This window comes from Brienomyrus brachyistius, chromosome 17 (assembly GCF_023856365.1).
Source record: "Brienomyrus brachyistius isolate T26 chromosome 17, BBRACH_0.4, whole genome shotgun sequence".
In the NCBI taxonomy this organism is placed as follows: Eukaryota; Metazoa; Chordata; class Actinopteri; order Osteoglossiformes; family Mormyridae; genus Brienomyrus; species Brienomyrus brachyistius.
Genome location: NC_064549.1, coordinates 15,813,052 through 15,838,199, shown reverse-complemented (window position 1 = coordinate 15,838,199; position 25,148 = coordinate 15,813,052). Strand labels below are relative to the sequence as shown.

The following is a 25,148-nucleotide window of genomic DNA, read 5'->3' as shown; positions in this document are numbered from 1 at the left end:
TATGGCACCAGGCTGACAAGCAGAGGCGCAACATAATGGAATATCAAAAAAGAAACCCTGTGTGCCTTTCCACCTTCGATCTCAAACTTCCATCTAAAACTGCTTCCATGGTTTGTAGGCCCATTTTGTGTAGTTTGTCGTGTCAACCCTGTTTACTTACTGGTCAAAACTCCCCTCCCGGTACCGAATCTCTCCCATGTTTCCCTCCTCAAACCAATAATCTAGGCACTCATGGCGGGTGTCTTTCCAGTGGGGGCACTCTGGAGTTAGGAAGGGCCCCAGCTCACCACATTCGGGCCTTTCCTGACTCCCAGTGCCACCAAGGTCACTTGGACTATCTAGTTGACAGTGAAGGGTATGGTAGAGGAACACAGTTGGGTTCCGGCTTGCAATGTGCTAAACCCTCAATTGGTTTACTATTGATCTGATCAGCCCACTCTGGTCATCCTCCTAAGTTTTGGTGTCTTACTGGCTGGAGGGTACTATCACGGCAGCACTCTCGCTTTGGCCCTGTGGGTGCCCAGACTACAAGCTTTGTACAAGGCTTTGTGTTTCCTCAATTCATATTTCTTTAGATACGTGGTTCAGTTTACTTAATTGGTTCATTGATTTATTAATTAGTTTAGCCCTCTGTACCTTTGTTACTTGGATCTCAAACTTCCATCTACTTGGTAAGATCCAGCTTATCAGCTCTGGGCATCAGATGGCTATGGAACAGAGTCTCTGGAAATCATTACAGAGGAAGAAAGTTCTCTTACCTACCTGCCACAGGATTTGTGACTGGTCTCTCTCCCCCTACAACAACTTTTACCTTTACCTAGGGCTGGAAAGTGTATTGTGTACCTAAAAATACAAAAAAAAATGTTTAGGCTTTGCCTAAAAATATTGAGGCTTGGTGTTTGGTCCGTATTGCCCAGTCCTACAGTACATGTGTTGTCACCCCAATGGCTCCACTGTGAAAATCTTGGGCCTGTCCATCAGATCTGTTCTGGTGTTGGGACTGGCAACACTGTGCATACATGCATTCCTTTATTAACTTTTCTTATTTATTATATACAATAGTAGTCATCATGAACACTAAGTATGATCTTACTTGCAGGCGTTTGTGTAAGAGAGGAAATTGCAAGTGTTCGTGGGAATTGTTAGATGCATTAAGTCCCTTAAGACTGGTATGACATGCCTCTTGTCATAGGATGTAGTCCTTAAATACTGCAAACAAGTCTAGCCGTGTGTGAGTGTAGTGTTTCAGCGTCTTTACAGGTAAGGGAAATCCTTAGTAACTCAAACAAATGCATTAAATACATAAAAATAGGAAATGTATTCTTAAAGTGCATTATTTTCATTTGGCTATTCGCAAAAGAAAATGGAATATATTGTGCATATTTTCTCATGCGTGTTCTCTTCCTTTCACATTTCACAGTGTGCCTCGTTTTCATCTGGACATGCCATCTTCTAATGTTACCTCCATAACAGAATTTGTTGTACTAGGGTTCCCAGGACTTCAGCCTGCGTACAATGGACCTGTCTCAGCCCTTATGTTCTTTGTCTATCTAGCCATTGTAGCAGGTAATAGTTTCATATTAATTTTGGTGTCCAAAGAGAGATGCCTCCAAAAGCCCTCTTATCTCATATACTGTAACTTGGCCATTTCGGACATTGCTTTCGCCACCACTACTCTGCCAAAAATGATTGCCCGGTATTGGGCTGAAGCTAAGACTGTGTCCTTCACTGCCTGCTTCTTGCAAATGTTCTTGGTTCATTTTTTGGGGTCTGTAAATTCAGTTTTATTAATGATAATGGCTCTTGATCGCTATGTTGCCATATGTAACCCTCTCAGATATCATGTACTCATTAAGAACTCCACCATTCTGGCCCTGTGTGGCCTAGCTTGGCTCGTATGTCTTTTCTTCATGGCTTTGCTTGTATATCAGGCCGTCTCTTTGTCCTACTGCAGCTCAAATGTCATCGTACAGTGTTACTGTGACCATATCGGTATAACCAGACTAGCGTGTGAAAATGTAAAGGAGGTTCAATTGACAGCTTTCATTGTAGCCATGACAATCTTGCTATGTCCACTTGCTTTCATAGTATTTTCTTACATCGTAATCATTATATCAGTCTTCAAAATTGCAGACTCAGAGGGACGGTACAAAACCTTCTCCACCTGCAGTCCACAGCTATTCATCATAGGCCTGTATTACATCCCCCGGTGTTTCGTTTACATCGCAAACAACATAAAGCTGACGATCAGCACTGATTTCCGTATCCTGATGATCATACTGTACAGCCTCATTCCCCCCATGGTGAACCCTCTGATATACTGCTTCAGAACCAAAGAAATCAAGGATACTTTAGTCAGGAGATGGAAAATCAGAAAGGTTGGGAGAGTAGCTGGCCATAGCTAAGACTTAGCTGTGTTGCGAGTACATAAAACTATGCAGTATCTCTATAGAATGAAAATGTAGTGAAATGGTGCTTTTACTTTTAACTCTCAGTCACAACCTTATATCTTTTGTGAAAAAATGCTTAATTTTGAATAATTTTTTGTTGTATCTTTTGTGAGTTGCTCTATTTTTTACAGTGTCTTTTACATAAGCCATAAGGACTCACCCTAACCCTAATTCCTCATTTAATAGCGTATAAAAAAGATCAATAACAAAAACTCATTCGGTGTGTGTTCAGAAAGCCTGACAGCACAGGAAAAATGTGGACAATATTTGTCATAGAAAATAAGTAATTGCCCTGAAACTATTTCTATTTGTGTTTTCTGTTCAGCAATTCATGCTTTGGATGTTAACAAGGAGCCACAGATGAAATATAAAGCACCTTCCATAAACGATTATGTAATCTCCTTTATGCTTCAAATGAAACCCCTTTGACTTAGTTCTATCTCAGTATGCAATGATGGTTGTACTCATTATAGTCAGAAAAAGGGGATCTTTAAAAACTTCGCCTCGTGATAGATAAAATCATTTGTGACCCGTTGATGTGTCTTGTACAATTGGGTGATTTATAACCATTAAATTATCTCCAAATACCATCCATAATAGATATTTATACTGGTTCTTGCTAAAAAATAGTTATGTGGTACCTTGGGCGGAGCTTAGTAGGGCTCAGTTTATGATGTCATAAGCAGGAGGGGGGGCGTATCCCGTATTCTGATTGGTCGAGGGGTTATTTCCATGTATGGTATCAGACATGTTTATGCCACGTGTTGCAGATAAGGAACCATATGCTTTGGGAGATAAGGGTTTGCCATTAAACTTTAATAGAATAAAAATACATTACATGTCCTTGAAACGTAATTAAATATAACAAAACATATAGCAGGCTGAATGTAAGCTAGCGCAGAAACGTCCAGCAGGGGTCCGGCCGCAGCCATGTGCTGTTAGGAGTAGGCACAAGCGTTGTTAGGTTGAAGAAAACATTTAACCAGCAAACTTTTAGGAGGAATCACCTTTAAGACCGACGGTAGCTGAAAGGTGAAATGAGCGAGTCCCTCAGTTCTGGTCCATGCGTCCGGTCTGTTTGAACAACACAGGTGAAATAATTTTCAGAGACGACCCCACCCTCGTGCATGCGCACTGAGAACACGCACACTCACGCAGACACACATTTAAAAATGGCGATATCAACGGGGACACATGTGGTGTCATGACCTGCTTGTCCGGTCCTCTCGTGTGACATGCCCCCTCATTAACCCCCTGTGGAATCCCTACGTTCACCAGCTGTTACGCGTTTTCTGTCTTCAGTCTTTTGTACTTAGTCCACGTTCAAGCCTGTTCCCCAGTGCGGTCATTGAAGTGTCTACGGTGTTGTGACTGACCCTGATTCCTCACTTCCTGTTAGCTCGCTCTGCACACAGTCACCACAGAATGACAGGACTCCCAGAAGATGCACCCCCCGCTTGCCGACAGCCAACGCGTCAGCTTATTACAGGAGGTGGTGTACTGGCTTAACCAGCCCAAGGTTCAGGAAGATCCCATGGCGCTAATGCTAGCCAGCCAGAGAGGGACTCTCCTTACTGAGATGTCTCCGTCTGGGAACATGTACCTCATAGGCGACATACACAAAAACCTCCATCGGCTGGTGCAACATGTTACTTAGAGAAGAGCCTAGGTAGTCACGCTGCGCAGTGCAGAGGTTACGGAACCGCCGTCTGTAAGAGGCGTAAGAAAAAAGAGGAAGCAAAAGGAGAGAGGACTAGAGGAAGCACCGGCAACCTTCCTGGGGGCGACTTCTCTCACCTATGCCTCTCTCACCACCATGTGTTGGGAGGAACCCCTCCTGAAACTGAACTTGGTGGGGTTCATTCTGGAGATCACCGCAACATCGTGCATGCAGGTACCCCAAGCACGCATCGCCTCCATTGTGCAGCCGCCACTAGCCGCTTACCCATTTCAAAAAGCCCACCTTGCCAATAAAAGGGCCAGAGCTGTGTGAGATGCTATCTCGCAGATCCCGAGGGCTCCTAAAGGGACAAAGCCTGTTCTGCCGGTGCCTGACGTGCCTGTTCTGCCCATGCGGCCAGGCCGCTCGCGCCTGACACTCCGGCCCTGGTTCCACCCACATCTCCTCTGCCTCTGCCTCCTGCTCTGCCCACGTCTAAAGTCCCTGCTCCCATGACCGTAGTCCCTGTCTCCGAGGAGGTCCCAGACTGCCCAACCACCGCTCCTTTCCCCTTGGGGGAGGAGGAGCTTGAATGGGACCCCTTGGGGATTTCTCTAATGGCCCCAATGGACCCTTCACTCCAGCGTGGTCGATCCCGGTCAGGTCCCCACCTGTTGGTGTCCTGAAAGGGGAGAGGACATGGGCACCCGCCCTGGATCACCCTCACTCACCTTGGTTGGGGCTCGGGGGATGCCTGCGTGTCCCTTGGCTCCTGCTTGTCAGTCGCCTGCAGGTCCTGCTCCGACGCCTTGTCGGCCATCCTCGGTCCCGCCTCAGACGCCTCGTCGGTCGCCTGCGGGTTTCACTGCTTTGACTCCTCGGTCGGCCAGTTTCTATCGCATCTGTCCTACGTTACATGTCTCCCTGATCAAACCTGTTCGGTATGGTCCGGCACTACCGTCCACGGCAACTGCATGACCTCCTCCATCTCTGCATGTCGACACCCCTGTGTATCAGGTGAAAGGCCTCCTAGATTCCAGGTGTCAACGCAACGTATTGCAATACTTTGTAAATTGGGAGGGATACGGTCCGGAGCAGCGCTCCTGGGTCCCAGCCCGCAACGTGTTGGACCCAGTCATGATCGCCGCGTTTCACCATGATCACCTGGACAAGCCCGCTCCTTGTCTGCGGGGCTGACCTCGGAAAATGCCAGTCACTTTCTTCACCAGCCTTACACAGCATCCATAATTCACTTGATGACATAGAAAAAACTTTTGGTCAAAATAATAGCAACAAATTTTACAATAGCAACATCTATACCAGCAATTATAAAATACAGTAAAAAGAAAATGCTACATACCTCCAGCATGGCATTTTCATCTTTGCATTGTAAGTTCTATCGTTGATATATGTCGGGTTGTTTGAAGCTTCGGGTGTTTCTTGTCTGTATTTTGTGCTGGCCAGTTGGGCTGGGTGGAGCTCCCCCCCCCCTCTGTGGGCGGTTTACATGTAGTGGATACATTCACACGCAGGGTGGCACTAGTGAGCCATTGTCACGTCTCTTCATTCAGCCCTCTCATGTGCCACGCCCATCTCGTTACCCTTGTGTGTATTCCCAACGTACCAGCTGTTCTGCATGTATTCTGATGTCATGTCTTGTATTTAAGTCAGTGTTCAGTCTGTCTTTCAAGATCTGTCATTGATGTTTGTCCTGTGCTGCTCCTCGCTTTTGTTAATAAACCCCATTTTGTGATCGTCTCCTGAACCTGCTTCCCCGATTCTCGCTCCGAACACGACAGCCGTCTTTACCATCAGACGAGCTATGGCCAATTTTTAAAAATATGCCTTTGATACTATTTCTTATTAACGTATTAAATAATCATGTACATCTTCTTTAAAATTTTGGCCTAAAATTTGCTGAACACATTTTTACCATTTGAAAATAGCATATTTGTTGAAAATAACACATTGAGAAACACGACAAAATTTTTTGCCACTTACATTTATTGATATATTTATTGATCCAAGGCATTATTCTACCATAGTTTAAAATGTTTTTGATGTATGTTGCTAAATGTCGCTCACTAGTTTCTACAGCTATTAAATGTAATTAAATAATGCTGTCCAACTCATTTAAAATAAACTAACAAAATACAACTAAATTGTTTTATTCCTTAAATCTTATTGGTTTAAAAATTTATAGTAATGTGTCATACATCTTACAAGTTATGTTTTATTCCATTTGATTAACTAAATGTAGATAAATTTATCTGAAAATCCAGTTCTGTATGCTTATTTTAACAAGGATTGGCCGTGTTATTCCTTAATTCTTGTTGTCGAAATGCTTAGGATGTTTTATTTTAAATAACACATTAGCCAAAAAAGAAAGCGTTTCATTACTTAAAAAATGTTATGGTTAAATGGGCTTATTTGGAATAACATGGGCCACATGTGTCCCCATTGACATCACCATTTTGAAATGTGTGTCTGTGTGAGTGTGCGTGTTTTCAGTGTGCATGGGGCCGTCTCTGAAAATCATTTCCCCCGTGTTGTTCAAACAGACCAGATGCATGGACCAGAACTGTGGGACTCGCTCATTTCGCATTTCAGCTACCGTTGGACTTAAAGGTGATTCCTCCTAAAAGTTTGCTGGTTAAATTGTCATGATCCATATGACGGGCGAGTGAGCAAGGTGCGGGGAAGCAGGACCAGGGAGACAGAAATCCACAGGACAGGGTTTATTGGGACAGACTCGAGACCACAAACATTAATGACAGACCTGGGGAATAGACGTGGACTAAATACACCAGACAAACCGAAATCACAGGAAACAGCTGGGCATAATTGGGGAAGCACATATGGATGATCAGGGTGTGTGGCACACACGAGGACTGGACATGCAGGTCATGACAGAACCCCCCCCCCAAGGCACGCACTCTGGGTGTGCCCCAAGGATGAAACCGGGGCACCAGACCTGGAACACAAGAGCAAAACCATCAACAAGACCGGGAACAGCACGGACAGACAAAACAAGCACAACGGCAGAAGCCAGGACAGGACCTGACACAGAACAGGGAATGCAGATAAGGAAGGGAGACATAGGGGGAACAGCAACAGAAAGGGCCAGGAGTGAACATGAGAAGCACAGAGGGACAAGCAGCAGAGACAGGAGGGAGAAAGGGACCAGGAGGGAACATAGAAGACACAGGGGAACAAGGAGCAGAGACAGGAGGCCAAACAGGAAAGGTTGGGGGACAAAGGCGAGTCCGAGGGAGCGACGGCGGGCAATGGGCAGCAGCAGGAAGGGCTTCAGGAGGTAGCAGGCGACGGCGTAGCCACAGCAGGCAAAGACGACATCCACCGATGCAACAGAGTGGGGGGACCTACAGGCGACTGAGGAGTGGAAGCGGGGGGATCCGCAGGCAACTGACGAGACGACAGAGGCAGGACTGAGGCTGGGCGACAACGCGTCGGAGGGGGACCCACAAGCAACCGCCGGAGCCACAGGACCCGAAGGCACCCCCTGAGCCCCAGCCAAGGCGAGAGAGGGCGAGCCAGGGGGCAGGGCGAGTGGGACCCTGGCCCTGCGCCTGTGTCCTCTACCCTTTCGGGACACAGAAAGGCAGGGTCGACCTCGTTGGAGTGAGGGCAAAGGAGTCATTAGGGAGGTCCCCAAGGGGTCCCACTCAAGCTCCTCCTCTCCCTCCATCAAGGGCTGGAACCGGGGGGACTGGAGCAGTATCGGGGACTGGGACTGGCAGAGCCTCAGGGGCCGGAGTCACAGATGCGGACGGAGCTGCAGGCGGAGGCTGAGGAGCCTTGGGCAGAGCAGGGACCGGCGGAGGCAGAGGGGCCTCGGGTGGAGCCACAGGCATGGGCTGCACCGGGGCCTCGAGCGGTGCAGCAGCCAGAGGCGGGACCTCGGACAGAGCCGCAGCCGGAGACGGCGGAGCAGGAGCCTCAGGAACCAGTGTAGCAGGGTTAGGAGGAGCGGGTGGAGCAAGGATGGGCGGTGCAGCAGGCGGAGGCAGTGCTGGGATCTTGGACAGTGCCGCAGCCGGCGCAACGTGCGTAGCAGCGAGTGGTACCCTAGGCGGAGGCGGCACTGGGACCTTGGGCGGAGGCAGGGCCATAGCAGGCGCCTCAGGGACAGGTGAAGCAGCAGGCGCAGGAGGTGCCTCGGGCGGTGCAGCGGAAGCAGTGCCTCGGGCGGTGCAGCAGCCGCAGCAGGGAGCTCTGGCAGTGCAGAGAGCAAAGCAGTAGCTGGAGACGGGGCAATGGCAGGTGCTATGGGCGGAGCAGGAAGGGGCATCGCAGAAAGCACAGGCAGGGCAGGCTGTACGTGCAGGGCAGGCACGTCAGGTGAGACAGGGACGTCAGGCGCCGGCAGGACAGGCAGATCAGGCACGGGCTCCAAGGTGGAAGCCTCATAAATAGGCATTGCCCCAATAAGAACCCACAGGATTCGCGGAATAGCGTCTCAAACCGCCCTGGCCCCTTTCAGAGCCAGGCGCATTCCCTGGAAGGGGGAAGCTACCCGTGAAGGCAACTTGGAGGCAGTGGGGAAGTCTGGAGTGATCAGGGAGCCCTCCAAATCACTGGTAAGGAGAGAAGTGGGGAAGAGAGCAAGCCCCCAGTATAATCGTTGGGGCTACCACTGGCTTCTATTTCGGCTTCCTCCTCTTCTTTTTCCGGCTTGCAGTGGTGGAGGGAGGTTGCGCTGTTTCTTCAGGGATGGAAGGTGGTACAGCAGACTCTGCGAAACACAACGTGACTGACTGGGCTCTTCGCTTGGTGATCCGCTGCATCAGCAGCCGGAGATTTCCGCGTACCTCCCACAATGGGTACGCGTCTCCGGGTGGGGCTGCTTCACTTAAGAAGTCTCCGCTCCGGCTGACCAAATCCCGGACTACGGAATCCTCCTGTATCTCCAGTTGATTTAGCCAGTATAGCACCTCCTGGAGTAGATCAAGACGCTGGTCCTCAGCCCGCCACGGTGCTTCTTTTGGGAGGTCTGTCATTCTGTGATGATCCATGTGACGGGCGAACAAGCAGGGTGCGGGGAAGCAGGATCAGGGAGACGGAAATTCACAGGACAGGGTTTATTGGGACAGACTGGAGACCACACGGTACAATATCTTTTAACTAACTCCACCACGTTCTGCCGCTCTGTCAACTTTAGTGCTGATGCCACTAATTAAACCACCAAATAATATAACTTTTCTTTTCTTGATTTCTGTTAACATGACCTCCAAACTCACTAAAATACTTATTTTTCCCACGTGGTTTATCCATTGTTGTTTAAGAAAAACAGAACAAAGCGGGAATTTATACAGATTTACATATGCAAATATGCATAATCATGGGCGGGTCGGGGGGGTGGCTGTGGGCTCGTTCACGTACGTAAAATTTCGCGCACATTGGAATTTATAAAGGAAATGTGCGTCAATCTGTGCTTACGCAAAGTTTTATGCATCTGGATTTTTTCTTGCTTACGCACATTCCTAGTTTTGTCCGTACGCCATGTTTTAGTGTGAATTCTATGCATGTCGTTATACATGAGGCCCCAGGGGAATACAGACTTCGACGTGGACTAAATACACCAGACAGGCCAAAATCATAGGGAACAGCTGGGCACAATCGGGGAAGCACACGTGGATGATCAGGGGGGCGTTGCACACATGAGGACTGGACACGCAGGTCATGACATAAATGCTTTCTTCAACCTAACAATGAAATAAAACACTGGTAAATACTGCTAAAGTTTTTCTTCTCCTTTAAACATATTGGTTAAATATAATGAGTTTAAGTACTTTCTTCTTTTAAAATACGCAAAGGGTCGGGACGCTTGTGCCTACTCCTAACAGCACCTGGCTGCGGCCGGACCCCCGCTGGATGTGTATGCGCTAGCTTACATTCATCCTGCTATATGTTTTATTATTCCTTAAAACATAATCAAAAATAACGCATTAAAAAATACATGGTATCTATTTTTATTCTATTGAAGCTTAATGGCAAACCTTTATCTCCCAAACCATATGGCCCCTTATCCGCAACATGCAGCATGTCTGCACTGTTTAATTCCCCTATTAATGCATTAGTATAGTTCAGCCAGACACTCTGGAGGGAGGTAACAATACAGAGATGCTTAGGGTTCCAGATCTTGCAGAAAATTCTGCAAAGTGTTGAGGTACCCAGTCATGGGGTAGAAGAATGAAATTTGCAGTGGGATTCATACTGATACTGATGTGACAGGTATGCAAGTATAGATATGTTAGCATATATGTCACCATAATTACCATTCATTCATTATCGGAAGGTATGGCAGTGCTGGAAAAATGGATTTAATTCATGTGGTCCTTTGTTTTGTAGTTTATCCAAGTATTTCATTAAATAACCCCTTGTTGTCTCTTGGGACCGCAAGTGGATTGTCACCTCATTTCTGCCTGCACCGTGCCAGACCAAAACATTATTTGGCCACAAGTATAATAAAGGTGTATAGGAATCCTTTGGTTTTCATGAGACAAAATATTCAGGTGACAGTGAAGCTTGGGGTCAGAGCGTAGGGTGAACCATTTATCCAGTGCCATGGAGCAGTGTTCTGGGTTAAATTCCACACTCCAGTTGGCCACAGAATTTGAACCAGAGACCTTTTAATCAGACCCACACACCACCCATACTGGATAACCAATGTTGAAGATGACAATTTTTTCAATGTTTATCATGTGAACAAGCAAAACTAACAAAAAGCTTGAATTAATTTGATATGGGTTTTAACAACTGCTTGTGACAAGCTATGTATTTATTGTAAATGAATAAACCCTAGTACTTTTTACACTGTACATTATATTGAAAAGTCTGTGAGAAATTGTGGTCTTTACAAAGTCATCATTACAGGTGAAATTATTTACACTTCAGGGAATCCTCATATGCCCCATATCCCATAAGAGGTGTCAATAATTACGTAAGCCAATAACAGGAATGTTTTGTTGTATAATACAAAGCATTTAAATACTGGGCACTATGCAGAGAGCTCTGCAGACTCATTTGTGTGTGTGATCCATAACTACAACGGCTCTGCGTTTCTGCAGGTAAGGGAATATTTGATTCCCCCAAAATGGGACTGAGGTTTGTATAGATCATGGCCTGACCATAAATATAAATTTACATCTACTCTAGTAATACTAGCTTGTATCCTTGTGCTGGATCTGCACTTAAGTGGTTTTTGTAAATTTTTGTTTCTGTGATACAAATATATGAGCAAAATACAATGTAATGTCTGATATATATGTATATATTTATATAATGCTAAAATTGAGTATTTATGTAGAGAATACATTATGCCAAACTGCTAAGTAAGCAATCAATGAAAGTTTCTTAAACATTAAGGTTACATAGTTAGCTGTTCATTTCACCAGAAATCATAAAATTGCCAGACAGTATAATGTGACCATTAGTTGACTAAGAGGCTTAATTAACTGCAGTATTATATTTCTATTACATTTTTTACGTGTTATTATATTTGTTTCTATTTTAACTACTTTGTACTTCTAACAGCATTAACTTAATGATTCTTCTTATAGAATATTTTTTTCAGTACCAGATTTTATTTAAAAAAAATGTTTGCATCTTGAATCTAAAATCCCTGAAAGACAATGTTTCAACATTTTAATACTGTTTTTTTTTTTTATCCCATTGACAGTTTTCAGCGAATACTGGTTTCAGTTGGTCATGTCGTACCAGTATTCCAATGCGACCAAGGTCACAGAGTTTATACTCACTGGGTTTCCAGGACTTCAACCCAGTCATTTTGGACTCATATCTGTGGTTTTACTGTTTGTTTATCTGGCCATTGTAGGAGGCAATAGCTTTATTTTTACTGTTATTGTCATAGAGAGAAGTCTCCAAAAACCCACTTATCTCCTGTATTGTAACCTGGCAGTGTCAGACCTAATCTTTGCCACCACCACCCTGCCCAAAGTTATTTCCCGGTACCTGGCAGAGGACAAGATCATCTCTTTCCCTGCCTGTTTCTTACAGATGTTCATTATACACTTATTAGGACACTGCAATTCACTGCTGATGATGATAATGGCTCTTGATCGTTATGTTGCCATATGCAGCCCCCTCAGATACCAAACGCTTATTACAAATTCCACCATTTTGTCCCTGTGCAGCATATCCTGGCTTTTTTCATTTTTGTGGATGGTCATCATACTTATTCGCTCAGTCACTTTGCCATACTGCAACTCTAACATCATTGTACAGTGCTACTGTGACCATTTTCATATAACCAACCTAGCATGTGAGAATGTATATAATGTTCAAATGACAGCTTTCGTTGAAGCCATGATTATATTGTTAGGTCCACTTGCATTTATAATATTTTCTTACATCTCAATCATTATCTCAGTTTTAAAAATTGCAGACTCAGAGGGACGGCACAAAACCTTCTCCACCTGCAGTCCACAGCTATTCATCATAGGCCTCTATTACCTCCCCCGGTGTTTTGTTTATATCGCAAACACCATAAACCTGAAGATCAGCACAGATGTGCGCATCCTGATGATCATGCTGTACAGCCTCTTTCCCCCCATTGTGAACCCTCTGATATACTGCTTGAAGACAAAAGAAATCAAGGATACTTTGGTCAGAAGGTTAAAAATCAGAAAGGTTGGGACTGTAGCTGGCCATACCTAAGATAAGGTAATTAGCTATATTGTAAGTTTATACAGTAAGTAAATGCAACATAATATAAAAATAAAGTGCAATGTTTTTTTCTTCAGGTGTTTGTTAATTATTAAGTTCACTAATCCAGTACCTTTCATGGAAAGATGCATAAATTTTGATTATTTTCAGCTGCAGTGTAGTGTTTGGTAGTGGTTCGTTTTGTCTTTTATTTGAATTTTTACCTGTATCATGTTCTATCAAACCTGAGAATTTTTTTCTTGTTCAGTGCAAAACAGAAGAGCAAAGAAAATTCAACTTGAGTTTCTACAGGTTAAAAATAAATAAACATTCACGGCGAAAACCCATTCTGTGTGTTCATAAAACTAGATGCAAGAGAAATGTGGGCAGTAACTGTAGTAGGAAATAGCCATGCAACTTTATTTCTCTCTGTAGTACAATCACTTTGAATGCATTTCTGTTAACCCTAGTATTCCTGAAGTGCGTGAAATCTCATAGGCTCCAATCAAGGAGCCCCCCCCCTTACTCCCCACACAAACGCCCCACCCCCTCATCAGTGTCACTTAGCACCTTTTGTTTTGCAAATGCAACCAGAAGTCATGTCATATACTCAAATCTACATTCAAAAGTTCATCTAACAGTGTATTCTAAGAAATCGTATAACACACAGTTTGATATATCGTACATTGAAATACAGTGGAATCTCCATATCTATCCGCCCATTCGGCAACTGTGGTCTCAGTTATCTGAAAATATTTGATATAATAAAATACTACCAATCTGTGTAAATTTATTACTGAATTGAAGAACTTACATGACAAATTAAGTGTGCCATTATAATTACCCTGACGTCACATAAGCACGATATATGCATTATAAATGTGTCACAAAAGTAAGAACGAAATAATGATAATTTGAACTAACATGTTTTAGAATGTATAAAGTTGAAATTCATCAGCCATTATAAAAAATGCCACAGTGCACTTTGCACATAAGAACTTCATGGCTGTGTTCTTAGGCAAAATTGTGAGTGAGCCTTGGTTGAGAAGCAAACCCACACATAAATGATCTCAGGATGCTTTATTATTAGCATGACACAGGACTGATGGCAGCGCTCACCTTTTCACCTCTGACAATCTTTTTTTTCTAGTCAGTCTGTCCCTGATATTTTTCTTGGACAGAGGTGGCTTCTTTGCTGCTCTTTTTGGCACCATGCCATGCTCCAAAAGTCTTCATCTCACTGTGCATGCAGATGCACTCACAGGACCACATGCAAAACACCCCAACATTTATATTCCTTGAAGAGTAGCTGCTAATTGATTACTGATGAGTTGCATCTGGAATGGGTGGAGTGATGTCTTTAACTTTACCATCGTGTGAGGGTCGGCACCGACTCATTTGTAAGTTTAAAATGCATAAAAGCACCACATAAATTTGTGTAATGAACCAATTGATGTTGTTTTCAAATACTCATTTTTATGCTATTCGGTTAGCACTACTTTTTACTCATCTATTGAGCTTCAAATTGTTAAATTTGAATGGGATAAACCATTATATTACATTTTAATCTATCGACCTTCTGATGCAGCAGGCCAATTCCTTGCAGAATTTCAAGACTTTTTGTCCATAATTGTCAAACTGGACAGAGTAATACTGTTCACGTAGATGACACCTCATGCAGTGTGTGGTCTGAACCTTACTGACTTTTAATTTCACTCAACATGTCACCGGCCTGGGGCGGCATGGTGGTGCAGTGGTTAGCACTGTTGTCCCACACCTCTGGGACCTGGGTTCGAGTCTCTGCCTGTGTTGCATGTGTGTGGAGTTTGCATGTTCTCCCCATGTCGTCGTGGGGTTTCCTCCGGGTACTCCGGTTTCCCCCCACAGTCCAAAAACATGCTGAGGCTAATTGGACTTGCTAAATTGCCCGTAGGAATGCATGTGAGAGTGAATGGTGTGTGAGTGTGCCCTACGATGGGCTGGCCCCCCATCCTGGGTTGTTCCCTGCCTCGTGCCCATTGTTTCCAGGATAGGCTCCAGACCCCCCACGACCCAGTAGGATAAGCGGTTTGGAAAATGGATGGATGGATGGATGTCACCGGCCCCACCGGATCTGGTTTTTTCACACGGGATCATTTGCCATCTGCTTGCCGCCTTGTGATGTTACTTTTAACAGTTCCTGGAGAAATTATTACAATCTCCACAGTTCTAGCATTTCCTGTCTCCTCCATGTCCTGCAGGTGGACCACCCCATCCTCTGCCTTGGGATCTCTCTGGATTATCTGTCACAAACCTGCAATTCATGTTCCTTTTCTTTTCTTTCTCTCTTTATTTTTTCTGTCTCCTTCAGATTCTCTCAATGTTCTGGGTGAAAGCTTTCAGACTGGTCATGTTCTTTCCCCTCCAGTCAGGGCAAACTTGCTTCAGGGGCTCTCGGATCTCGGGCCGCATTCCTTCCACATAGAAGGCAGCCATCATTCTTCCCTGCTGTTTCACTCCTACACCCGAGTGCTGTTTATCAGGCTCTACAACCAGAGCTCCCAATCATACATGTCTTTATCATCTTGCTGAGCTGCATAAAGGCGAGACCAGTCTACAGCTGTGGGAAAACGAGACTAAAGAGCATTCTCCAGAGTGTTCATCTGCTGGGCCCATCTAGCACCGTCTAATCTCTGTATCCCAGTGTCCCAGGATACTCCCAGAGCAGCCCATGCAGGCCCCAACTTCTTCTTTAACACCTGACTCAGTTCCTAAGCACTAGGCTGGTATACTCCATCCATGTCCTTCACTGCTGCGTAGGACTGAGTTTCCCCACAGTTTCATGGGTTGGGCAGAGCCTCTGCCACCTCCTTGATTTCACCAGCCTCCCAGTTCCATTGCACCACCATGATAGGGCCTCCTTCAAGTTGGAGATTCGGGACCTCCACCAGAGGAAACTGATGTTTTCCCTCCTTCTGCCCATTACGCTGCAGACAGCATGAGCAACCTTTACTGTCCCGGCCTTTGGGTACTTCTTCCTCATCATTGCCTTGGTCATCTTCCTCATTCTCCTCGTCGTGGGAAGACTCTTCCTGCTTTACAGAAGGCTGCGACATTTATCCCCTGGCAGCAGGGGCAGAGGGCTCAGCTCTCCCCAGAGGAGAAGGGACATAGGCAGGAGGACGAGGTGCAGGCGGTGGAGGATGGGATACTTCAGGCAGGACTTCAAGTCTTATTACTAACCTCCCTCCATACTTTTTCAACCACTTCCTGTTTCTTCTTGGTCCTTGGTTGTATATCACATTAGACTTTGTCACAGACCTTCCACCCTTCCCAGGGAAATACTGTGATCATCACAGTTCTGGACAGGTTTTCGAAGATGTGCCTTTTAATTTCTTTGCCAATGTTTCGAAAAATGAGCAAGATATTGTGTATTACTAAGGGCTCCGGTTTGTTTCTCACATCTTTAAACCTCTGGAGTCAACGGCATCTTCGGCGATGCCGCGTATCTTTCTCATGTATTTCAGTTCATAACTTGCTGAAATTGTAAAAACGCTAAATCCGTAATCTGTTTTCCATTCAAAATGTCTAATCTATTATCGGAAGTATTAAAGTTTTTAAAATTAGGTTAAATAGGCAAAAAAGTAAACCATGTCCCCTTTCTTTATTTTACCTGCATTGGGGATGCACAGCCCTCACCTGTAGAATGCTATTTGCATTATAAATAGCTGCATTAACGCGTATTCAAATTGCATTTGCATGGTAATTTGTTGAAACGTGATCCAAATACATCCCCAACAGTACCATAAAAGGGGGGGGGGGGATGTGGCCAGGTGTGAATGGCTCATGCATACACATGAAAGTTACTACATATTCATATTTACAATGTACACTAAGATTAAGATGAGTTTAATGCCAAAACAAATGTATAAGAAATAATTTATTTGCCATGAATTAAGTTTATGATATTGAATGAAATGTGTGACCATGCTCCAGTCAGTGAAAGTGTGTTCCATACCCCTAAACCCCAGAAGGTTAAAGTCTTGAAACTAAATATCTCCATAACTCTCCATTAGTTACCACCCTTAATTGAATGGCACGGCAGAGCAAACTAACTACGAGATCTGCAAGAGCCTCCACCTACTGTGTTGAGACAGTCTTGTGGAATGGGCTGTATCGAGTCCTGTGGGCAGAATACGCCAAGAACGCCAAAGGTAACCCAGTAACCCCCTTTCAATGTATGCTAGGCTTTCAACCACCCTTGTTTCCATGGGATTCGCCACCCTGCAATGTGCCAGTTGTGGAAGAATGGTACCGCAACAGCAGGAGCATATGGACCCGAGGTCGGTGATGTCATACCTGGCTCGTACGATCCTCGTGTGTGCCACGCCCCCCTGATTATCCACGTGTGCTTCCCTGATCGTACCCAGCTGTGTCTGATTATGTTTGCCCAGTCTTGTGTATTTCAGTCCATGTCTTGTGCTGGTTCCTGGTCCGTCATTTATGTTTGTCGATATCAGTACCTGCCCGTGTTCCGTCTTGCCCTTGCCCTCAAATAAATCCCCATTTTCCCCGATTTTCGCCTGCTTGCCTGCTCCTTGCCTGCCTGTTCGCCTTACCCGCTACCCACATCGTAACAGAGTGACGAACCCACTCAACGAGGCGCAGCAGCAGACCGAGAGCCAACATCTCGGTCTGCTGCGGGAGGCATACTACTGGCTCTCTCAGCCCGACATCCAGGAGGACACCGTCGCGATGGATCTGGCCACCCAAAGCAGCAATTTCCTGCTGGCAATGTCCCCATCGGGAGGCAGGTACTGCCTGGGAGAAGTGCGCGCCAACCTCTACCAGCATGTTCAATGGATGACTCCCCGACCGAGCCGAACGTCGCCACCACTGCTAAGCTGCCCGTGCAGGCAGCTTTCCCCGTCCGGGGAGAGCGCCCAGCCGCCGCGGAGCTTCCGGCCCGAGCAGCTGGCCAACAAGGGGGCCAGTGCGGTGCGGGACGCTATCCCGCGTGTTCCTACGGCTCCAGCGCCCGAGCAGCCGCCCTTGCCTGCGGCTACAGCGCCCGAGCAGCCGCCTCCGCTGCCGCCTGCGCAGCCCTTGCCTGCAGCTCCCGCGCCCACACCCGAGGCACGCCCTCTGCCTTCAGCCCCCGCGCCCACGCCCGAGGCACGCCCTCTGCCTGCAGCCCCCGCGCCCACGCCCGAGGCACACCCTCTGCCTGCAGCTCCCGCGCCCACACCCGAGGCGCTCCCTCCGCCACAAGTGACTATGGCCCCAGTGGCTTCCGTTCCTGGCCCCACTCCAGTCCCTTCTGCCCCAGACCCGATCCTAATGACTCCTCTGTCCTCGCCCCGGCCAAGGGTCCTTATGTCTATGTCCCGTAAGGGGAGAGGACACAGACACAGGGCTGGGGTCCCACCCGCCCTACCGCCTGGCTCACCCTCTCTCGCCTGCACTGGGGCTCGGTCGGCGCCTGCGGGTCCTGGCCCTCCGGGTCAGCTGTTGCCTGTGGGTCCCCTCCACAGCCTCGTCGCCCTGCCTTGCTCCCTTCTCCGGCTTCTTGTCGGTCGCCTGCGGGCTCCCTGGACGCGGCTCCTCCGTCGCCTGCGGTTCACCCCACTCCAGCGCGTCGGAGGACGTCGCCGCCTGCTGCAGCTCCCCCCCTCTCCTTGCCCTCGCTGGGGTCCCCTCCAGCTCCCTCGTCCCCTTCCCTGGGTCTCCCTCCACCTCCCTCCTCGGCCCCTCCGTCAGTCCCTCGCCCTGCCTCCTCTGCCTCTCCGAGGTCCCCTCCTGCTCTGGCCTCCCGGCCGCCTGCGGCCCCTCGGACGGCCGCCCGTCACCCGCTGGTGCTCACTCGAGCTCCCCTTTATTCCCCCTCCTTCTCTCCCTGGTCTCCCATCTTTGTCCCTCCTGTTTCCGTTCCTCGTCCCTTTGTTCCTCCCGTGCCTGCTCCTCGTCCTCCTGTTTTCCCTCCGTTCACTCCTGGTCCTTTTGTTCCACCTGTTCCCTCTCTGTCCCCATTCCTGGTCTGTCTGTCCACCTTTCCCGTCCTGTGTCAGGTCCTGTCTTGATTTCTTCCCCTGTGCCAGTTCTGTCTGTCCGTCCTGTTCCCTGTCCCTCGTTGACGTATTTTTTTTCTTGTTTCTCAGAACCTGGTCCCCTCGTCCCGTCCGTCGCCTTCCCTGAGGCGCGCCCGGAGAGCGCGCCTTTGGGGGGGGGGTTCTGTCATACCTGGCTCGTACGATCCTCGTGTGTGCCACGCCCCCCTGATTATCCATGTGTGCTTCCCTGATCGTACCCAGCTGTGTCTGATTACGTTTGCCCAGTCTTGTGCTGGTTCCTGGTCCGTCATTGATGTTTGTCGATGTCAGTGCCTGCCCGTGTTCCGTCCTGCCCTTGCCCTCGAATAAATACCCGTTTTCCCCGATTTTCGCCTGTTTGCCTGCTCCCTGCCTGCCTGTTCTCCTTACCCGCTACCCGCATCGTGACAGGTGACAGCTGGAAGCACAGGCTGAAAGACAGAAGGTTCATGTCGATCGTCAGATATGTGAAGCCCCCACATACTAGCCCTGCCAATGAGTGTGGTTGACCACCTGAGTCCGCCATCCTGTGGCCAGTTTATAGGACCATTCAACCATGTAGTGGTTGTTGCAACACGCTGCATCAGTGCATGGTCCCCAACCTGACCTCACCTGACCTTACAGTCTTCCTCATTGTACATGGGGGCAAAATAAACTTGGGTCCTCTTCCAGACAGGTTTGTAACTGTTTCAGTTGATGTCCACTTTTTTTATTATTGGCCTAACAGTAGAAATGGGCTTTTGAGTAGCTATTTTTATACCCTTTCCCTGACTTATGAATGTTAACACACTTGTCCCTCATTTGGTTTGTGTTCCCTTATCTTTCCCATGTTGATGGATGACTAAGGTAATTTAGTTTGTGTCATCTCATATTTTTACCCCAGTTAATCAGAAAGTCATGGGTTACAGCTTGAAGGTTCCTATATACACCCCAATCAACTGAAAGATGTATAATTTACTTGGGATACATGCTTCAGTTACATTCTGTTCACTGTAATTTCCCAGGGGTGTCAATAATTGTTTTTGTTAAAAAAAAAAAAAAAAACTTGATTTGTTTTTCTTTGATTAAATTTAATTTCAAAGGTTGGATTTTTTTCATTTTTTGAATGTGATGTGAAGCTACTTCACCAAAAGGTGGACTGTGTGTAACCCTTTTTACAAATCTTTTACAAGGGGTGCCAATAATTGTGGGGAACACTCTATATATGTCACAGAATTTTTTTGAACAGGTTATGAATCAAATTCTTCTGATGAGCTGTGCTATGTATTTTTTTCAAATGAATAAATGCCAGTAATTTTTACACAGTACATTAAATTGAAAAATATGACAGAAAGTGTAGTTTTTACATGTCTTTACAAAATCACTGAAATTATTGACACTTAAGGGAATCCTCGCGTGCCCTATTTCCCTTTAGGTGGAAGTGTCCCTTAGGTGTTAATAATTATGTAACAACAGGAATGCTTTTTGATGCAACACGAAGTATTTAAAAACCAAGTACAAAACAGAGAGCCTTGCAGACTCACTTGTGTGTGTGATCCATAACTGTAGTGCTTCTGTGTTTCTGCAGGTAAGGGCATTGTTTGATTCCTACCCAAATGCGGTTGAGGTTTGTGTACATCATGGTAAATTAAAACCACTAATTTATGTCTGGTCTAATAATACTAGATTGTATCCTTTTGCTTGACCTGCAGTCAATTAAGGTGTGTAAAGTTTTGTTTGTAGTATGTGTAAATTATACAATGTGACAATTCCTTACAATATATACATGTCTGATATTGGTGTACATGTGTATAATACTAAAATGGTGTATTTATGTAGAGGACACTTCATACCAAATTACTAGACAGACAATGAAAATTCATTAAACGTATTACGAATTAAAGATAATTTGTTAAAATTGTTCATTTAAACAGAATCCATAGAATGACCAGAGCATGTAATGAGGTCTTTAGTTGATACTGTATGATTTCGTCTTAACAAACAATGAGGATTAATGCTCCTTTTGGGCAATAATTAAGTTAAAATCATTGCTGTTACAAATACAAATATCTATTTTATTTTTATGTAACTTATTTTGTACTATGTTTATACTATAACAATTATACTGCAAAACTTGGCTAAGAGTGTTTGCATTGTTAAACCCTGAAAGTTTGCATATTTTGATATGTTTTTTTTTTAATTCCTTTAACAGTTTTCAGGGGACACTACTTTCAGCTGATCATGTCGTATCAGTACTTCAATGCAACAAAGGTCACACAATTCATAATAATTGGGTTTCCAGGACTTCAGCCCAGTTATTTTGGACTCATATCTGTGGTTTTACTGTTTGTTTATCTGGCCATTGTAGGAGGCAACAGCTTTATTTTTACTGTTATTGTCATAGAGAGAAGTCTCCAAAAACCCACTTATCTCCTGTATTGTAACCTGGCAGTGTCAGACCTAATCTTTGCCACCACCACCCTGCCCAAAGTTATTTCCCGGTACCTGGCAGAGGACAAGATCATCTCTTTCTCTGCCTGTTTCTTACAGATGTTCATTATCCATTTATTAGGGGGCTTCAATTCATTACTGATGATGATAATGGCTCTTGATCGTTATGTTGCCATATGCAACCCCCTCAGATACCAAACACTTATTAAAAATTCCACCATTCTGATCCTATGTGGCATATGCTGGCTCATATCCTTGATCTGGATGACTAACAGTCTTATTCACTCAATCTCCTTGCCCTACTGTAGCTCTAATGTCATTGTACAGTGTTATTGTGACCATATTTCAGTAACCAGCCTAGCATGTGAGAATGCAAAGGAGGTTCAAGTCATAAACTTTTCTTTTGCCATCTTAGTATGGCTGGCTGCACTTATTTTTATAATATTTTCTTACATTTCCATCATTTTGTCAGTAATGAAAACCGCATCCTCAGATGGAAGATACAAGATTTTGTCCACCTGCAGTCCACAGCTCTTCATCATATGTCTCTATTACATTCCCCGGTGTTTTGTTTACATCGCAAACACCATAAATCTCAACTTCAGTGCAGATGTGCGCATCCTGATGATCATGCTGTACAGCCTCTTTCCCCCCATTGTGAACCCTCTGATATACTGCTTGAAGACAAAAGAAATCAAGGATACTTTGGTCAGAAGGTTTAAAATCAGAAAGTTTGGGACTGCAGCTGACAATCGTTAAGCTATTATGCAGAACATTATGTAGTGGAATATGTACTGTGATGTAGTGCAGTAATGTTCCTTGTTTTATGGAAAACATGTCCAATTATAAAAGTGCAGCGTTGTTGTTAAAATATTAATATCTATATACTCAGTTATTTACCAGTGAGAGTGGAGGGAGGTTTGGTTGATCTCTTGTTGCCATGGTGATGGTTCCCCCACCCTGAACAGAAGAGCAGCCCAGCCAGTGAAACCCAACAGGCCTGTGTTAGCTCAAATAGCCAATAGGGTTTCAGGGTCAGCAGTTGGAATAAACGGGACTGTAAATTAGCTGCTGGTTGCCTGTGGTTTCAGAGTTTCATACCTTCATTTTGCTTTTCTGTGTTACAGGAGCCTTGCTGTTTTGTGATTACCTCAGGTGTTTTTGTTTGTTGAAATTTTGCTATAATGTCCTTATAGCTGCTATAATGTCCTTATAGAACTTGCCTCATACTCCCAAGTACTATTCATTTATAAACATAGATGCTTCCAAAATGTATCTTTGCATTCCATAAGGAATAATTGCTTTTTGTTCTGCAAAATGTTATTTGAACTGTAGTTTAACCAATAAAGCCATCAACCCAAAAAATATATATGGAAACAAACCAGACTGGAGCCTCTCATGTAGAAACATTGAAAATAGTTACACAAAGGTCTGTAATTTTTGTCTGTTCTTTGAAAAATGTATGAGTAGTTGAAATGAGATCTGAGTCATTTGCCATTAAATGAAAATGTTTATTTTCAGTTACTCAAAATGTTACTTTGTTTTGAGGATTTTTAACCTGTTTCTTTAACATGGAAAAAATGCCCTGTGGTGTCACTCAAATAAGTATAATGCAGGAAATATAAGCATAAAAATAACTGACTGATGTTTCCCATTTTTTGACAGAGGCCTGTTTTCCTTAATGAAGCTCTTTTATATCACACAGGACGCAAGAAATTAATTGCATTGCATTTGATGAATCATTATATACCTTCTAAGGGCAAATGTAATACATCACTAGGGAGGTGAGTTAGGTCACCATCTCTATGCTCAGAAAGATCCTGAGATTGAGAAATCCCTTAACCCCCACCCCCCCGATTGCTCCTGGGATTTTCTGTCTCTGCTTTCGGGAATGTGGTTGCACAATGAAACATATAAAGAGTGTCATTGCAATATGTGTTACGGCCATCCCACTTTAGATATCATTTTATAACATTTATAATGCTAGACGAAACGGCAAAGGCATACAATTTCATTTTATTAATTGAAAATTGCTTGTAACAACACAAACCCTTTACTCCAAACAGCCCCTTTTTCAGCAAACTGAATACTACCTAATGTGTTGCTGCCACCTGCAAGACTGGATGTGAAACAAGACGACAACAACAGTTTAAAGGGGCGGTTCACCTCAAAATCAAAAACATGTTTCAGTTATGCTGTAGGGCTATTTATCCAGCTAGATTGTTTTGCTGAGAGTTGCCTACTTTGGAAGATATCCGCTGTAGAAATGTCTTCTTGCAAATATAATGGAACTGAATAGCATTCTTTATGTGGTGATTAAAGTGCCAAAATATACATTTGAAAAATTTAACAGCAATGCCTCTTAAAAGAAATCATGACCCAGTTGCTTAAGATAATCCACAGACTTTGTAGTGAGAAGTTTCATGTAGGAACTATTTTCTTTCTAGCAAACTCCACATATGAACCATAGCACCGCACAGAAGACACAATCACATTGTCAGGAGCACAAACGCCCCAACTTCTGCATATGTGGGTCGAGGGCAGGGGTAGCTAAGGGGGCAGATGGCCTATCCATATTCCTGGAAGCATTGTCAGAGTTGTAGCATCTATGTGTTCCTCTCAGCTTTGTCGAGTTTCTAATACTGTCCTGATGAGTAAATTGAGGTATAGCTAACATTCGTCTTGTTCACATTAGGACAACACGTTACTCTTTACCCTGAAACTGCCCTAGGGTTCCACAAATGACTTGCCAGGAGTGCTTCTTGTGTGTAAAAATGAAAAATTTAAAATCCCTCTGGTCCTCTTCAGATCAGGGATCCTTAAATTCACAAAATTACAAAAATCCAAGGCACTGGATATATAAAACGCCTTTATTGTCACGTGGGTATGAGCTAAAAATGCCTGTGTATCATCTTTTGATGAAGGCCATTTTGTCTGAAACGCGTAGGCATTTTTAGATCATAGGCATGGGGGAAGAAATTTTTTGAGTCTAATTGTGAAGGCCTGAATGTTACGGTACCTTTTCAAAGGTGGTAGGAGAGTGAAATGATAGTGAGGGGCAGGTGGGGTCATCCACAATGGCAGCTTCGCGGATGCAGCATGTGGTGTGAATGTCCATGGTGGAGGGGAGAGAAACTCTGACTATCTTCTTAGTTGTCTGCACTATCCCAGTCTGTCATGCAGCTGCTCAGGACGCTCTGAATAGCGTAAAATGTTGTGAGGGTAGGTGATAGAAAATGGGTTATTCTCAGCTTTGGTAGAAAGTAGAGTTGGGGGGATGACAAAGCAGATGCTGACGGGACCTCAGCGGACAACAAGGTGGGCACTGGCTGGACACCAGTCAATGAAGAAGCAGGCATCGGCTAGACATTCGGTGAGAGGATCTGGTAGGACTTCAAGGGATGAGGTGGGATCCAGTGGGACCTCGAGGGATGAGGCAAGTGCTGGCAGGAACTCAGGGAGCAGTGAAGCAAGTGCTTTCTGGATATCTGGGGACAGGGTTGGATCTGACACAACAACAGGAAGCAAGCAGGGTGAAGCCTGGGCATGTGGGGATGAGCAAAGCACAGAAGGGAACCCTGGCAGCGGGTGGGGCAGAGGTGGGATGCCTGAAGGCAGATGGGGCAGAGCTGGGACAATTGGAGGCAAAACAAGGCTGAGTCGGGACAGTGGAAGGCAAAACATCGCAGAGGAACTTGGAGCACGGGTAAAGCAGCGCTTGCAGAGCAGCAGCCTCTCCTAGGCTGAATATTAGTGGAAAGTGGCAGAGATCTCGCCTGGGCCGGGCACGGCAGTGAGGCTCTTTACAGTATAATAGCCAATTAGCAGCTTGCTGAGTCGTGACATTCTGTT

At 45.3% G+C, this 25,148-nt stretch overlaps 3 protein-coding genes across 3 annotated transcripts; all 3 read left to right on the top strand.

The window, feature by feature from the left end:
• Window positions 1–1,235: 1,235 nt before the first annotated feature.
• On the top strand, window positions 1,236–3,039 carry LOC125712041 (olfactory receptor 2AT4-like). The gene is made up of 2 exons (XM_048981667.1): window positions 1,236–1,260; window positions 1,421–3,039. Exon 2 carries the CDS (start codon window positions 1,443–1,445, stop codon window positions 2,403–2,405), a length of 963 nt encoding a protein of 320 aa, XP_048837624.1. The 5' UTR covers window positions 1,236–1,260; window positions 1,421–1,442; the 3' UTR covers window positions 2,406–3,039.
• Window positions 3,040–11,135: 8,096 nt separating this feature from the next.
• Window positions 11,136–13,105, top strand: LOC125712038 (olfactory receptor 2AT4-like). The gene is made up of 2 exons (XM_048981663.1): window positions 11,136–11,201; window positions 11,813–13,105. The coding sequence occupies exon 2, from the start codon at window positions 11,842–11,844 to the stop codon at window positions 12,808–12,810; it is 969 nt and encodes a 322-aa protein (XP_048837620.1). The 5' UTR covers window positions 11,136–11,201; window positions 11,813–11,841; the 3' UTR covers window positions 12,811–13,105.
• Window positions 13,106–20,363: 7,258 nt separating this feature from the next.
• Window positions 20,364–23,040, top strand: LOC125712039 (olfactory receptor 2AT4-like). The gene is made up of 2 exons (XM_048981664.1): window positions 20,364–20,433; window positions 21,058–23,040. The coding sequence occupies exon 2, from the start codon at window positions 21,087–21,089 to the stop codon at window positions 22,053–22,055; it is 969 nt and encodes a 322-aa protein (XP_048837621.1). The 5' UTR covers window positions 20,364–20,433; window positions 21,058–21,086; the 3' UTR covers window positions 22,056–23,040.
• Window positions 23,041–25,148: the final 2,108 nt, after the last annotated feature.